Source organism: Ostrea edulis, chromosome 2, assembly GCF_947568905.1.
Source record: "Ostrea edulis chromosome 2, xbOstEdul1.1, whole genome shotgun sequence".
Classification (NCBI taxonomy): Eukaryota; Metazoa; Mollusca; class Bivalvia; order Ostreida; family Ostreidae; genus Ostrea; species Ostrea edulis.
Window position 1 is genome coordinate 22,325,574 of NC_079165.1, and position 17,500 is coordinate 22,343,073.

A 17,500-nucleotide genomic window follows, 5' to 3' on the forward strand; every position below is an offset into this window, starting at 1 on the left:
TCTGCGTCTATAACGAACACGGATATAGCGAATTTACGGATATAACGAAGTAAATTTCTATTCCCCTTGAATTAAAAATGAACGTAAAAATCACCTTTTATAACGATTTTTTCGTTTCAACCTCGTGATTTTTAACAATCTTGACATCATGCTTGACATTAAGGATCCACACTTATTACGAAATTTCTGTTGTATTTTTTCAAAAGAGGATGTTAACACAAAACAATACTTACATATATGTTTATTGAGAAATTTATTAACAAATGGAAAGAAAGAAAAACAAGGGGAAAAAACACGACACAGTCAACGATTGACCGGTATTTCAAAAAGACATAGACTGTTTGTATGTATTACACATAATTTTGTTGACATTTTTCTATTAACATGAGCTTGTGTGATTAAATAATCCATCAAGATAAATTATCATATATAAATCAGTGTGTACATATCTCTTATAAAAATATTCCTTCTTGAAAATATCTAGGCTTAATTTCTCTTAGAGACAATGCAAACGCAAGTATATCGATCGCTGCTTTCTATTATAACTGATATACATATAGAACAAATCAGTTTTATAACGAATTCGTTATATTTGAATTATGAATTCGCTATAAACATATAGCGAATTACGCTTATAGCAAATTTTTATAGTGTCCGCAAAAATTCGCTATATCAGAGTTTTACTGTATAGGGAAAATCTTTAAATATGAGCCAAGGTGACTCAGGTGAGCGATGTGGCCCTTGGGCCTCTTGTTAATGGGCCCTCTCCAGAGTTTTATCTGATGGGACCCTTTTGAGGAATTTATGATGCTATTTCTATATAAAAATCAAGGGGCTGTTTCAAGGGATTTATTATGGGACACACTTTTCTGGAATATATCATGGGGCCCATCACCAAGAATTTATCATGACACCCTCTTAGGGATTATAGGGTTTACTACTGGGGCATCCAGTGGATTACTACTGACCCTCTCCAAAATTAACAAGGTGTTCCGTGTGTTTGAGAGTCTGTAGGTCAGGAAGGGGTGGTGGAGTAAGTAGTCTATCAGTCTTTAAAATAACCCGGTAGTCCTATGTCAGGGGCCTGGTAAAGTTACAGATGGGTATGTCTCATGCCCGCAGGGCACATGTAATAATTTCTTTGATATTAGACTGGCTATTTGTGTAGACTAGCTATTTTCTATATCAATCATTGTCAATTGTAATGTTGAAGTGTTTTATTCACACTATTAATTTCAAGTGTCTTGTTGACATGGAATACATTAACGAATGGGGAGACCATGTGGTTCATATAGACTTTGAAGTTGAATCATGATCCCAGGCCTAAAGTATGATTATTTCTATAAAACCATATGACCAACAATCAATACAGATTACGAGAAAAAAATAGATTCCACTATGGCGGGTTGGTCTGAAGTATAATTCTAGATGTTTTGAGAATGGTGTCACGAGGATGGGGCACATACCAAGCTTACATCAGGGTGTACTAATTTCTGACTCGACTCTGTGAAAGACCATGAAGACAACAAGTGGCACAAACACTAAACCTTAAAGTATTGGGTAAAAAAAAGAAGACAAAAATTGAAAGGGAGTTAGAACACGTGAATTAAACGTATAACTGTTTCTTTTTATTCATGGGAAAAGTCAAGAAGTTAGAGTAGGGCATGTAAACATTGGTAGGGGCTGGTAAAAATTGTAGGTTTACATGCGAAGGGCATATGCTGCCAAAAAAAAAAAGATTTGTGAATATGACAAAGATTTTGGTTCAATGTCACTATTTTTATTATATATACAAATTGGCAATGAGCTATTACAAGGAAAAGAAATAAAACACAATAAATATTGTTTCTTTCCAAAAATATACAACATATCAAATACTCAGTCAACAAAGACATTGTCATGAATATTATGGAAAAAATAAACACAAATACATCAATAACATACCCCAATTGTATGGCAGTGCCACACCCAATTAAACCCGTCTCACCGGAACAAAGAGGTATTCTATTGTGAATAATAAAGAAAATTGTATAAACTCATTGTCGAAATTATTAAAGAAATATTTCACTGCTATAACGCATTAGAATTTGTTATAACTATAAATGAACATTAGCATATTTATGAAATTAATAAAATGCTAAATGTTACTATAGTAGAATTACATGTATTGATACTGATAATATTTATGCAAAATAAAATATCAAAACATTTTATAATTTGCTTACCAATATTAAAAATGTGTTACCCCGAACTCTATTCGAACACCCAGTGAACTGTGTGAAGGGCGGCGTCAGAATGAAGAGCGTGCACATATAGTGAGTGAGTTATTAATAAGCCGACAAACCGGTTTTAATATTCCAAGTAATCAAACATAATTTATAAATTTCTTAATTACCTGGACTATTGTTATAAACACAAAATACTAATATTAAATTGTATCTGAAACTTAAATACATTATTTTGCATATTTTTTAATCTCAAAGAAAATGATTCGCAAGGACAGAACTCTATAAATAACTCAATCAATTACGGCGCACAGTTCGCGATAAAATTCCGCAATACGATTTATGCGTCACATGAAGAGTGGTCTTTTGCAGATATTGCACATGTGAATATTAATTTGTTTTTCCTAGGTTTTAAAAATGTGTTCAATCAGTAAGGCAAATGAAGAGTGCAGCATATACGAGGGTTGTCCCAAGAAGTCGTAGACAATGTTAATAACTTGTTTATTCGTTGGAAAAAAATATTAATTTTCTTTTGTAATTTAAAAGCATCATTTTGGAGTTTTGTTTACAAAGTTTCATAATAATATCTTTTTTTCATAATGACGTAGAACACAAATAAAATACATATGATAATAGCTGTCGGCGCACATACTTCATCTTCGTCCATTACATGATGTTATTTACTTTCAGGATTTCGTGGTTTTTATTTCCTTTTTAATGGCCTTCCCATTTTCGATTCTTATGTCATTACCTTCACAAATATCTTTAAACACTAATGCCTCGCTAACATTCTGGTGATCTGATGTGCTTTCCATCTCGTGTTTCTTTGAGTGGGGGGTCAAACAATGGCCTACATAATATTTTCTTGTGCACCAAGAATGGCTTTGACGTCGTCATATTGCGCAAATTTCATTACAGGTACGTTTATAAATGACATCACTTCTCTGCCGGTTATGACGTTCTGCGGTTATAAAACCAGTATATTACGCAAAAAAGATAACCGATTCCATCGATATAAATTTGAATGCGATTTATTTAATATGAAACTATTTGCTTTCATCTAAATCAGTGGTACAAAGAAAATATCTACTTATTTTTGTACGTGCGCCAACAATGCAGATATATATCTTTTTATTCAGCAACATCCCATTTATCTCTTTTATTACTTATTTCAAATTTTATATTTTTGTTTAGAATAAGTAAAAGTTTTCTCATGTAAAAAATCTTTTGGATCTGATGCGTATTTTGAAAATTATTAACATTGTCTACGACTTTTTGGGACAACCCTCAGACATGTATGATCACAAACCTAAAGCATTTTTTTTTTTAAAAACCTGTCTTTCATTACTGTTCTGTTATACATTTCTAGTTTCAAATGCTCCAAAGAGAACTTAACAAGGAACTGGAAAAACTTGGCCAAGAGAAAGGGCGCCTTTTGATGGAGGTTGGGAAACTGGAGCAGGAATCCGAGGTAAGGAAAGAGTCCAAGTATAGATAAAGGCCGGGGAAATGGAGCAGGAATCCAAGGTAAGGAAAAAGTTCAAGTATAGATAGAGGCTGGGAAAACTGGAGCAGGAATCCAAGGTAAGGAAAGAGTTCAAGAATAGATAGAGGTCAGAGAAATTGGAGCAAGAAGCTGAGGTAAGAAAAGAATTCATGAATGAATAGAGATTGAGAAACCTGGATGTGTGTAAATACAGTACACTAAGGTACACACCTGGATGTGTTAAATACAGTACACTAAGGTACACACCTGGATGTGTTAAATACAGTACACTAATGTACACACCTGGATGTGTTAAATACAGTACACTAATGTACACACCTGGATGTGTTAAATACAGTACACTAAGGTACACACCTGGATGTGTGTAAATACAGTACACTAAGGTACACACCTGGATGTGTTAAATACAGTACACTAAGGTACACACCTGGATGTGTTAAATACAGTACACTAAGGTACACACCTGGATGTGTTAAATACAGTACACTAAGGTACACACCTGGATGTGTTACATACATAGGTGTGTGGATCCAGGAGATGTGACATAATGATACTTCTGTAAGAAATCTGTGATTCTTGTTTAAGAAATCCTTAATTCTGATCTGTATTTTGATAATAATATTGAACTTTGAATGGTTGTTTATGAAAATTATGCTTTATAATTCAACAGAGACACAAGGAAAATATGAAGAAAAGAGATGCTGAAATAAAGAAACTAGCCACAAAGTATGATGTTGAAGGTAAGGAAGGCATTCTTACTAGGGAAAGCTGACTGATGTCAAAAGGTAAGCAAGGTTACCAAGGCAACATCAGTCAGCTCTCTTTAAGGTTACCAAGGCAACATAAGTCAACTTTCTTTAAGGTTACCAAGGCAACATCAGTCAGCTCTCTTAAAGGTAAGCAAGACTACCAAGGCAACATCAGTTCTCCAAAAGACTTCCTCAGTTTTATGGGAGTTGATTGTAGTGTGAATTTTTGTAGATTTAAAAGAATTGTTTCACAGCTAACATACATGCACAATGCATAATTGTCTATATCAACATCAAATCCTTAACAAATGTTTCCGTGTAACAACAGGATCAGAATGACACTGGGTAACGACCTCCATCTGAGAAAATTAACCGCAACAGGCCACCATATACTGTTATTATACCCCCCGAACGTCCATCTACAACAGGCCACCATATACTGTTATTATACCCCCCGAATGTCCATCTACAACAGGCCACCATATACTGTTATTATACCCCCCGAACGTCCGTCTGTCCGTCTACACCAGGCCACCATATACTGTTATTATACCCCCCAACAGGCCACCATATACTGTTATTATACCCCCCGAACGTCCGTCTGTCCGTCTACAACAGGCCACCATATACTGTTATTTCATCTTATTTGATTGCATTACAGGTTACCACAGAGGGGAGATAACTGATGAACAGTATAGAGCATTCATGGACATCATTAGGACCAAAATAGAAACTTTAATGCAGGACAGCAGACAGGTCAAGGTCAGTGTCGTTATGTAACAATAAAGTAGACTGCAGAAAACAGCTTAAAGGTCGTGATCATGTGACACTTGTCTGTATTGTTTTATTATACCTGTAATTTCTAAAGAAGTTCGGTTATATTGTTACCCTCTTCTGTCCATCCATCTGTCACACTCTCTTCTTCCTTAAACTCCTTTTTTATACGCCCGTCTTTAGACGGGACGTATTATGGTACAGTGATGTCTGTATGTCCGTCCATCCGTCCGTCCGTCCGTTCAGGGTTTTCTCTTTATAATTATGTTCCCCAAACAAAGTTTGGGAACATATTGTTTTTACTCTGTTTCTTATTATTATGTTCCCCAAACAAAGTTTGGGAACATATTGGTTTTACTCTGTTTCTTCTTATTATTAAGGTCTTCCGTCTCCTGCGGAAGACCTTACTATTATTGTTCGCGTTCTTCTTCTTCATTATTAAGGTCTTCCGTCTCCTGCGGAAGACCTTACTATTATTGTTCGCGTTCTTCTTCTTCATTATTATTATTATTATTTTCCTTGGTAGTACACGCGTTTTTCTCAGGTATTTCTCGATCGATTTTCACGAAATTTTCAGGAAAGATGTCTTTTGGTGACGAGACTTTGCTTGCAAAATTTCGTGCTTGACGTCACTTCCGGTCAGGAGTTATCTCTCTTTTAGTGACTTTTTGAAGGGCCTTGTTGTCCACACATCTCCTCCGTTAGTTTTGAAGCTAGAGTCTTGAAATTTCTACACAAGATAGAGTAAACATTTTAGAAGATTTGTGGGGGATTCGATTTTACCGGAGGCGATTTGCCTAAAAGCTCGCCTGGACCTGAAAAAATGGATGCCAAAATTTTTCGCCCATTTCGGCGATTTTTGACCTTTGATCTCCAATATCTTTTTTCTTGCAAATATTTTGTTAAGACATGTAGAACAAAAGTTGTGCACATTTACGACATCTTTTCGAAAATATCAAGATTTAGGGGCTAGCCCCTTAAATTAGGGATCTAGAAGGGCTCAAAGTCTAGATCAAAAATCGTTAATATTTTGGTATAAGTCAAAGAACAAAAAATGTTCATCTCAACAATCCAAATCTATTCATATAAAAATTTAGGTCATATGTTACGTAATAAGGGATTTTAAGGGCCAAAACCATAAATTTTTTACCCCTTGTATCTCGAAAACGACAAATATTTTGAAAAGCAATAAAGAACAAAAGTTGTTCAGAATGATGATATGAACAATATGCATATTTCGTTTTTACCCTATGTGGCCCCGTTAGGGAGCTACAGTTTGGCCCCTAAAAATTACTTCTAGAAATAACTCGAGAACGGTAAAGAATTTCTAAATACTTGTTGAACAAAAAATGTTTGAAATGTCATGACCTTTCTTACGATATCAAGCAAAAGGGGCTGACCCTTTAAATTAGGGGCCCAGAAGGGTCCAAAGGTTTATGAGAATATCTCAGAAACTATTAATATTTTGTAATAAGTCATTGAAGCGGAAATGTTCATCTAAACGAGCTTGTTCTTATCAAATCAAAAAGTAGGTCATATGTTACGTAATAAGGGATTTTAAGGGCCAAAATCATAAATAATTGACGCCTCATATCTTGAAAACGACAAATATTTTGAAAAGCATTATTGAACAAAAGTTGTTCAGAATGATAATCTAAACAATATGTACATTTCGTTTTTTCCCTATGTGGCCCCGTTAGGGAGCTACAGTTTGGCCCCATAATATTTCTTGTAGAGATAACTCGAGAACGGTAAAGAATTTCTAAATACTTGTTGAGCAAAAAATGTTTAAAATGACAAGGCCTTTCTTACGATATCAAGCAAAACGGGCTGGCCCTTTAAATTAGGGGTTCAGAAGGGTCCAAATGTTTTTGAGAATATCTCAGAAACTATTAATATTTTATAATAAGTTGTAGAAGCGGAAATGTTCATCTCAACGAGCTTGATCTTATCCAATCAAAAAGTAAGTCATATGTTACGTAATTAGAGATTTTAAGGGCCAAAATCGTAAATATTTGACGCCTCATATCTTTAAAACGACATATTTTTTGAAAAGCATTATTGAACAAAAGTTGTTCAATGTGTCATAACCTATCGATCAATATCAAAAAATGGGTCTGTGGGCCTCATGGATCGCCTGTAGAGTCGATTTTTGTCGATATCAGTCGATTTCAAAAACTTGTAACTGGTAAATATTTTGTAAGGACATATTGAACAAAAGTTGTTCAGTTTATCGAGATCTATCGATTGATATCAAGAAATAGGCCTATGGTCCTAATGGCTCGCCTGTAGAGTCGATTTTTTGTCCATATCGGTCGATCTCAATAACTTTTTACAGGTAAATATTTTGTAAAGACATTTTGAACTAAAGTTGTTGAGTCTATAGAGGGCTAACAAATGACATCAAGAAATAGGCCCGCGGGGCTTATGGCTCGCCTGGAGAGTCGAATTTCAAACGAATTTCACCGCAACTTTGCTTCAGAAGCTTATGATATGAAAAATTGATTATATCTAAAGTGTCTTAAAGTCGGAAACTAAATTGGGACTCATTTGTCTTTTTTTTTTTTTTTTAACTCCGAGTGCATCAACAAATTGGACGGAAGACCTACTCGTTGCTCGCAACGAGATCGTGTCTAGTTATTATTATTATTCTTTCTTTCTTCTTGGGACTTTTTTGTTCACGAGTGTTCTCAGAAACTACTCAAGGGATCAATCTGAAACCTTTTTAGGATGACAGTATAGCATATGTAGATGTGCGGAACGAATGTCATTTTGTCTGAAAATGCATGCATGTGCATGCACGTGCATTGGATTTTTTGTTTACCAACTTTGGAATCACTCTAACTTTTTTATTTTTCAATGAAATCGTTTGCTATTTATATCGTAGGTATAACAAGGGACCCTTAACTGTTTGGCATCGTCAAAATTTCAATTCTGCACGCGCATGCACGTGTGCTTCAATTTGATTGGATAATACAAAACCGTTTATATCATTAATGCAAATCAAGGAAATTTAATGATATTTACAGGATAGGTAGACATTTCAAATATCTACAGATTGATGTAATAAAAATTGCAAACGCGCATGCGCACGCACGTGCATTGTCTTTTGAAGGTTCAATTCTTTCAATGACCATAACTTTTTTGTTTTTTGTCAAAATCTTTTCAAACTTGTATTGTATATGTATCTTGATATTCTTAACAAAAGTGTATAGTCATAATTACCATCCGGCACGTGCATGCATGTGTGCTAAATTCTGATTGGACGATTTTCAAATCGCCATAACGTTCTTATAAATGATGGAAACAATATGAAATTTATACTGTAAGTATATCTATCAAATGTCTATTGAATGACATCAACATTGATGCTGAGTCATACTCACGTGCCCGTGTATGCACGTGCATAGCTTTTCTTTCATTTTTCGGGTACTAAAATGGTCATAACTATTGAATTAAAAACTGAAATGAATTCAAATTTACCCTGAGGATCTATGATATGAATGTCTGTGAAATGGTGTCAACAAATTTTCCATTATCAAAATCGCATGCGCGTGAATGCGCGTGCATTGTAATTTTTGATGCCTAAATTTGAGTATTGGTCTATAACATTTTGAGATTGCAATGAATAGGTTTGAAAATTAGGTTGCAGGTATGTTTTGGGCCTGTCAATTTATTAATAGTCTCAAAATCACTTCCCTGCACGCGCATGCACGTGCGCTTAATTCTGATTGGACGATTTTGAAATCCCAATAACTTTCTTAAGAGTGAAGCGATCGATACCAAATTCATATAGTAAGTATATTGTTCAAATGTCTATTGAATAGCATCAACAAAATTGTTGTGTGGTACTCACGCGCACGTGTATGCACGTGCATTGATCTGGGTCTTTGTAGTTTTGAGTTGTTGTTAATTTCTCGATTTTCATTGAACTGTTGTGAAACTTCTCTTGTACTCATATGGTAAGACTTCTAATGTATTGAGATGGTCGAATTATTCATATGCACGTACGTGCACGTGCACAAAACTCTCAGATCTTTATAACTGATTTGAACAAGTATGAAATGGACTGAACGTTATAAGATAGTTATATATTCACATGCTTCACAGTTTGCAATGGTCAAAACCACTTGTACTGAAATAAATGACACCACTTGCTAAATGGGGGAATGTTTGGGGAACATCTGTAACGGTCCCCGTTACAATAAGTACTAGTTAAGGTCTTCCGTTTCCAACGGAAGACCTTCTAGTGATTCTACTGTTTATTATTATTATTATTATTATTTATTTTTTTCCCTTTCGTCTCCGAGACCGTTGGATGGATTTTCCTGAAACTTTCACAGGTTATAGGGAACGATGGTACCTCGAGGCATTTTTTTCATTTTTTCAAAATTCACTTCCGTTCGTCAGATACGTCCGATTTTCCGGTTTTTGAAAGAAACTTTGTCCGGGGGTAAACTTGAAAACCACTAAAGATAATCGAATGAAATTTTCAGGGATGATAGATCTATTTTCTCTATGGTGCATGCATGTAATATTTTTTGTCGCCGTCACTTCCGGTCGTCACCGGAAGTGATCAAATAAATCATCAATTTCAAACTTTTTTCTTTCAAATTGAAACCTACTTTGGTTTACTATATCTCGTTCTAATTCTCAAAAAATGTTGACCCCACCGGAAGTTGAATCTCCAACTTCCGGTTATATCAAAGAAAGACTATTCATTCTCTCATTTTTCAGTGCCATAAATCTCGGTCATGAAACTAGTTAATGAGTTGAGTTTTACATATATTATAATCACTATAAATGTCTAGAGTAACGTCAAATATTTTTGTAGAATTCACTTCCGGTCGGCAAATACGGCTTATGAGCTGTTTTCGTTGTCAATCGTTTTTCTCAGAAACGGTAAAAGATAGAGTCACCAAAATTTCAGAGTTAATAGATCTCACTTTGTAGGGGTGCAGTAGGGGGGTAAGAATGTCGGCCGTCACTTCCGGTCGTCACCGGAAGTGATTAATAAATCATAAATTTCAAACTTTTTTCTTTCAAATTGAAACCTATATCGGTTTATTAGGTCTCGTTCTAATTCTCAAAAACTATTGACCCCACCGGAAGTTGAATCTCCAACTTCCGGTTATATGAAAGAAAAACTATTCATTCTCTCATTTTTCAGTGCCATAAATCTCGGTCATAAAACAAGTTAATGATTTGAATTTTACATATGTTATAGACATTATAAATGTCTAGTGTAAATTTAAATATTTTTGTAAAATTCACTTCCGGTCGTGAGATATGGGGTGGACATATTCAAACCTTGTTTTTTCAGTTTCTCAATAATGAATATAGATAGACGCTTGAAACTTGTAGAGTTGATCAACTAACATTAGTCCATTGTACACATACATTCAATTCTTTCGTCCGTCACTTCCGGTCTATACCGGAAGTATTTGAAAAATGTCGATTTTCCGATTTCTTCGAGTGATTTCTCAGAGATGGTGGATAGATTTTCTTGAAATTTTCAGGAATAATGTCTTATGAAAGGACCTTCCTATAACTATTTTTGTTTTTAAAAAATTCACTTCCGGTCGGAAAATATGGGCGATTTTCTGTTTCTCAAAAGGAATTTTGTCCAGCATTTTTCTTGGAAAAGGTAAAATATAGGTTCATCAATTATTCAGGAATTATAAATCTCCGTTTGCAGTCGTGCAGTAGAGGGTTGAACATGTCGACCGTCACTTCCTGTCGTCACCGGAAGTGATTGAAAGAATCGCAAATTTCAAACTTTTTCTTTTAAATTGAAACCTATACTAGTTTATTAAGTCTCTTTGAAAGTGTCAAAAGAATATTGACTCCGTTGGTAGTCAAAACAACTACTTCCGGTTTCTTGATAAAATACATTTTTACTTTTCATCTCTTTGTCACCATAAATCTCGCGTATATTTAAAGTCTTTCATATGATTTTCACATGTCATAATAAAAGTATCAACTTCTAGAGTTTGGATCATTTTGTTTTTCAAAATTGACTTCCGGTCGGTAGTAACCTACTACTTTTTCTTTCTTTAGTCTACTTCTTTTTGTTGAGAACTCTTTCAGATAGAGACTTGAAATTTTCAGGGAATATAGACAGTAAAGAGTCGCTGTCATTTATAGGAAAACGCATCATAAAAGTACTTCCGGTCATCACCAGAAGTTACGAGAAATGAGTAAAAAATTCGATAATACATTTCTCATTCATTGTTAAGGCACATTTTCTGATATATTTAAATGGTTTTCGTAGGAACAGAAAGCTCTTTACCGGAAGTGATCTAACGGAAGACCTACTCATTACTAGTAATGAGTTTCTAATTATTATTATTAAGGTCTTCCGTTTCCAACGGAAGACCTTCTAGTGATTCTACTGTTTATTATTATTATTATTATTATTATTATTATTTTTTTTTTCCCTTTCGTCTCCGAGACCGCTGGATGGATTTTCCTGAAACTTTCACAGGTTATAGAAAACGATGGTACCTCGAGGCATTTTTTTCATTTTTTCAAAATTCACTTCCGTTCGTCAGATACGTCCGATTTTCCGGTTTTTGAAAGAAACTTTGTCCGGGGGTAAACTTGAAAACCACTAAAGATAATTGAATGAAACTTTCAGGGATGATAGATCTATTTTCTCTATGGTGCATGCACGTATTATTTTTTGTCGCCGTCACTTCCGGTCGTCACCGGAAGTGATTAAATAAATCATCAATTTCAAACTTTTTTCTTTCAAATTGAAACCTACTTTGGTTTATTATATCTTGTTCTAATTCTCAAAAAATGTTGACCCCACCGGAAGTTGAATCTTCAACTTTCGGTTATATCAAAGAAAGCCCACTCATTCTCTCATTTTTCAGTGCCATAAATCTCCGTCATGAAACTAGTTAATGAGTTGAGTTTTACATATATTATAGTCACTATAAATGTCTAGAGTAACGTCAAATATTTTTGTAGAATTCACTTCCGGTCGGCAAATACGGCTTATTAGCTGTTTTCGTTGTCTAGCGTTTTTCTCAGAAACAGTAAAAGATAGAGTCACCAAATTTTCACAGTTAATAGATCTCACTTTGTAGGCGTGCAGGAGGGGGTTAAGAATGTCGGCCGTCACTTCCGGTCGTCACCGGAAGTGATTAATGAATCATAAATTTCAAACTTTTTTCTTTCAAATTGAAACCTATATCGGTTTTCTAGGTCTCGTTCTAATTCTCAAAAAATGTTGACCCCACCGGAAGTTGAATTTCCAACTTCCGGTTATATCAAAGAAAGACTATTTATTCTCTCATTTTTCAGTGCCATAAATCTCGGTCATGAAACAAGTTAATGATTTGAATTTTATATATGTTATAGATACTATAAATGTCTAGAGTAAATTTAAATATCTTTGTAAAATTCACTTCCGGTCGTGAGATATGGGGTGGACATATTCAAACCTTGTCTTTTCACTTTCTCAATAATGAATATAGATAGATGCTTGAAACTTCTAGAGTTGATCCAATGTACACATACATTCAATTTTTTCATCCGTCACTTCCGGTCTCTACCGGAAGTATTTGAAAAAATGTCGATTTTCCGATTTCTTCGAGTCTGGATATATTTTCTTGATATTTTCAGGAATAATGTCTGATGAAATGACCTTGCTATAATTATTTTTGTTTTTTGCAAAATTCACTTCCGGTCGGAAAATAGGGACGATTTTCTGTTTCTCAAAAGGAATTTTGTCCAGCATTTTACTTCGAAAAGGTAAAATATAGGTTCATCAAATATTCAGGGATGATCAATCTCCGTTTGTAAGAGTGCAGTAGGGGGTTGAACATGTCGACCCTCACTTCCTGTCGTCACCGGAAGTGATTGAAAGAATCGCAAATTTCAAACTTTTTCCTTTAAATTGAAACCTATACTAGTTTATTAACTCTCTTTCAAAGTGTCAAAAGAATATTGACTCTGTCGGTAGTCAAAACGACTACTTCCGGTTTCTTGATAAAATGACTTTTTACTTTTCGTCTCTTTGTCCCCATAAATCTCGCTTATATTTGAAGTCTTTCATATGATTTTCACATGTCTTAATAAAAGTAATAACTTCTAAAGTTTTGATAATTTTGTTTTTCAAAATTGACTTCCGGTCGGTAGTAACCTACTACTTTTTCTTTCTTTAGTCTACTTCTTTTTGTTGAGAACTCTTTCAGATAGAGACGTGAAATTCTCAGGGAATATCAACAGTAAAGAGTCGCTCTCATTTATAGGAAAACGCATCTGAATAGTACTTCCGGTCGTCACCAGAAGTTACGAGAAAGGAGTAAAAATTTCGATAATACATTTCTCATTCATTGTGAAGGCACATTTTCTGATACATTTAAATGGTTTTTGTAGGAATAGAAAGCTCTTAACCGGAAGTGGTCTAACGGAAGACCTACTCATTACTAGTAATGAGTGTCTAGTTATTATTCTTTTTCTCCGGTACTTTTTTGTCCGGTAGTGTTCTCAGAAACTACAAAAGGGATCGATATGAAACTTTCCAGGATGATAGTATAGCGTTTGTAGATGTGCATAGTGATAGTCATTTTGTATGCACGCGCGCGCACGTGCGCTGCAATTTTGGTACAAAAAATGGAAAATCAGAATATTAAAGGGATCGATATGAAACCTAAATAGGATGATAGTATATCACTTGTAGATATCAAAAATGATATTTATTTTGTCTGCACGCGCACGCATGCGCGTGCACGTGCATTACAAAATTTGTACTCTAACTTTGGAATCAGTCTAACTTTTTTGTTCTTCATTGAAATGGCTTGATATTCATATCATAAGTAGATATTGAGACCCTTAACTGATTTGCATGGTCAAAATTACCAATTTGCACGCGCATGCACGTGTGCTTCATTTTGATTGGATAGTACTAAAACGTCTGTAACTATCTTATTTATGAAGCGAATGAGATGATATTCACAGCATACGTAGACAATATGTGTATCTATATTTTGGTGTAACAAAAAATGCCAACGCACACGCGCATGTGCGTGCAACGTTTTTCAAATGTTCAATATTTAAAGAACGATAACGTTTTTGTTTTTCATCAAATTCTATTGATATTAGGGGTTTAGATGTGTCTTCGTACTCCTTACAAATTGCTGTGGTTAGAATTACTCCTCAGCATGCACGTGTGCTGAATTCTGATTGGACGATTTTGAAATCGCTATAACTTCCTTATATGTGGTGGAAAGGTTATGAAATTCATACTGTGGGTATATGATACAAATGCCTGTTGAACGACATAAACAAAAATTCGGAATCGTACACGCGTGCACGTGCAACGCTTTCTTTCATTTCTTGGTACTGAAATGACCATATTGAACGTACTACATGTAATTAAAGGCTAAAATAAAATGATTTTTTGCTATAGATTCACAAGGACATCATTTTTTAATTGGTGGAGGTTTGGGGAACATCTGTAACGGTCCCCGTTACAATTAGAACTAGTTTCATTTGCCTTTCACATATCATGCTGAAACTTGCTGTGTAGCTTCTTTGTGGGTCACTCTAGATCATACTACAATTTTGATCCATTTCGACCTTTTTTCCAGGAGTTTTGCCCCTTTATTTCAAAATAATTATTATATGGAGGGTACATAATTTGTCCGCCCTACTCCTCCCACAGTTTTCAAGTGAGAGCCTTCTTATTATGCCCCCCTTCAAAGAAGAGGGGCATATTGGTTTGCACCTGTCGGTCAGTCGGTCGGTCGGTAGACCACATGTTGTCCGCTCAATATCCTGAGAACCATTCACTTGATGATAATGATATTTCATATGTGGGTTGGTTATGAGTAGAAGAGGACCCCTATTGTTTTTCAGGTCAAAGGTCAAGGGTCAATCTACTCTGGACATAGGAATATAATGTCCGCTCAATATCTTGAGAACCCTTTGCTTGAAAAACATCAAACTTAGCACACTGGTACATCCTAAGGAGTAGATGACCCCTATTGATTTTGAGGTCATATAGTCAAAGGTTAGGGGTCAAATTGGGCATAGGTATATACTGACCATTCAATGTCTAGAGAACCCTTTGCTTGACAGACATCAAACTTGGTACACCAGTACATCTTCAGAAGAAGATGACCCCTATTGATTTTGAGGTCACATAGTCAAAGGTCAAGGGTCAAACTGGACATAGGAATATACTGTCCGTTCAATATCTTGAGAACCCTTTGCTTGACAGACATCAAGCTTGGTACACTGGTACAACTTCAGGAGAAGATGAGCCCTATTGATTTTGAGGTCACATGGTCAAAGGTCAAGGGTCAAACTGGACATAAGAATATAATGTCCACTCAATATCTTGAGAACCCTTTGCTTGACAGACATCAAACTTAGTACACTGGTACATCTTCAGGAGAAGATGACTCCTATTGATTTTGAGGTCACATGATCAAAGGTCAAGGGTCAAACTGGACATTGGAATATACTGTCCGCTCAATATCTTGAGAACCCTTTGCTTGACAGACATCAAACTTAGTACAGTGGTGTATATTCAGGAGATGACTCCTATTGATTTTGAGGTCAAATGGTCAAAGGTCAAACTGAACATAGTAATATACTGTCCACTCAATATCTTGATAACCCTTTTGCTTGACAGACATCAAACTTAGTACACTGGTACATCTTCAGGAGAAGATGACCCATATTGATTTTGAGGTCAAAAGTCAATTGTTGAACTGGACATAGTAATATATTGTCTCCTATATTTTAAGAATTATTTGCTTGATTGACACCAAAATTGGTACACTGGTACAGCAGAAGGAGTAGATGACCCCTATTGATTTTAGGTCACATGGTCAATTCACTCTTGACATAGGAAGATATTGTCTGCTCAATGTTTTGAATTGATGATACTACTATCAATTAAATGAGGTGTGTGTATAACCCTTTTCAATTTTGCCCATGGGGGGGGGGGGGGGGGGCATATGTGTTTTACAAACATCTCTTGTTTTGTGGAATGTTTGTATGGGTATTGAAGATGTGCATGTGGGATGGATTTTGATTTTCTACAATTTTTTAGAAAATTACAGGTTGTTGAACTTGGTCTATTTGGAAATTAATATTCTATGGAGGGTACATAATTTGTCCGCCCAACTCCTCCCACAGTTTTCAAATGAGGACCATCTTATTTTGTGGAGTGTTTGTATGGGTATTGAAGATGTGCATCTGGGGGAAGGATTTTGATTTTCTTCCATTTTTGAAAAAATTACAGGTTGCTGAACTTGGTCCATTTTAAGGAAATCTAGATTTTTAAGCTAAGACCCTTTGTTCATATGAAAGTTTGTCATAGCCTCATGATGGCTGATAATACCTGAAGCAAAGTTATATAAATTATAGCACAAGAAAAACACCCTATGTAAGCATTTCACGGGTTTATTATGTACCGTTTGCGGTACTCGTGTTATTTTTAGCAGTAACCAATAATATTTTGGAATATGATAGTGTCCTGTAGATGTGCAATAAGGTTTAGGAATTTTCAATTTTACCCGGGGGGCAAAATGGGGGTCAAAAAACGATGTTTTTTTAAAACCATGTTCCCAGAACTCCTCATACATTTTATGCAATAGCCAAATCATCTTATGGAAAATGATTGATGGTATCTTTTGGATGTGCAATAAGGTTTCGGAATTTTCCATTTCACTCTGGGGCCAAATGTGGGTAGAAAATGATGTTTTTCTACAAAAACCTAGTTCCCAGAAGTCTTTTTACAATTTACACAGTGTCACATCATCTTTTGCAAGATGATTGGTGCTGTCCTGTAGATGTGCAACAAGGTTTTGGAATTTTCATATTCAAACTGGGGTCGAAAAATGTTTTTTGGTTTGTTTTTTTTTTAAAGAAAGAAAAATCCTGGTTCCCAGAACTCCTTAGTACTATTTATTCAGTAGCCAAATCTTCTTTTGGAAGATAATTGGTGGTATCCTGTAGATGTGCAATAAGTTTTTGGAATTTTCATTTTCATCCTAGGGGCTAAATAATCTTTTGGAAGGTAATGGTGGTGTCATATACATGTAGATGTGCAATAAGGTTTCAGAATTTTCATTTTTACCCTGGTGGCATATGGGGTGGAAAAACGATGAACAAAAACCAGGTGCTTAGTGCATTAGTGCAACAAGAATATATTAGCTTTAAGGGTTGGAATGTCAACCATTTTAAAGATATTTCAACAATCAAAAAATGATGACCCG

The 17,500-nt window shown here is 35.2% G+C and overlaps 1 protein-coding gene and 1 long non-coding RNA gene across 2 annotated transcripts in view; one reads left to right on the forward strand and one right to left on the reverse strand.

Moving 5' to 3' along the window:
* The window catches only part of LOC125679594 (DNA repair protein RAD50-like), a 74,204-nt gene that overhangs the window by 17,450 nt on the left and 39,254 nt on the right, over positions 1-17,500 (forward strand). The window contains exons 11-13 of the mRNA XM_048918903.2: positions 3,595-3,696; positions 4,403-4,472; positions 5,143-5,243. Of these exons, the coding sequence (XP_048774860.2) occupies positions 3,595-3,696; positions 4,403-4,472; positions 5,143-5,243 (273 nt within the window). The remainder of the gene's footprint in view (positions 1-3,594; positions 3,697-4,402; positions 4,473-5,142; positions 5,244-17,500) is intronic.
* Positions 1,765-2,336, reverse strand: LOC130052171 (uncharacterized). Its single transcript, XR_008800549.1, has 2 exons — positions 2,226-2,336; positions 1,765-2,004 (listed from the first exon to the last, which is right to left on the reverse strand). It is a non-coding gene; the product is annotated as an uncharacterized LOC130052171 (long non-coding RNA).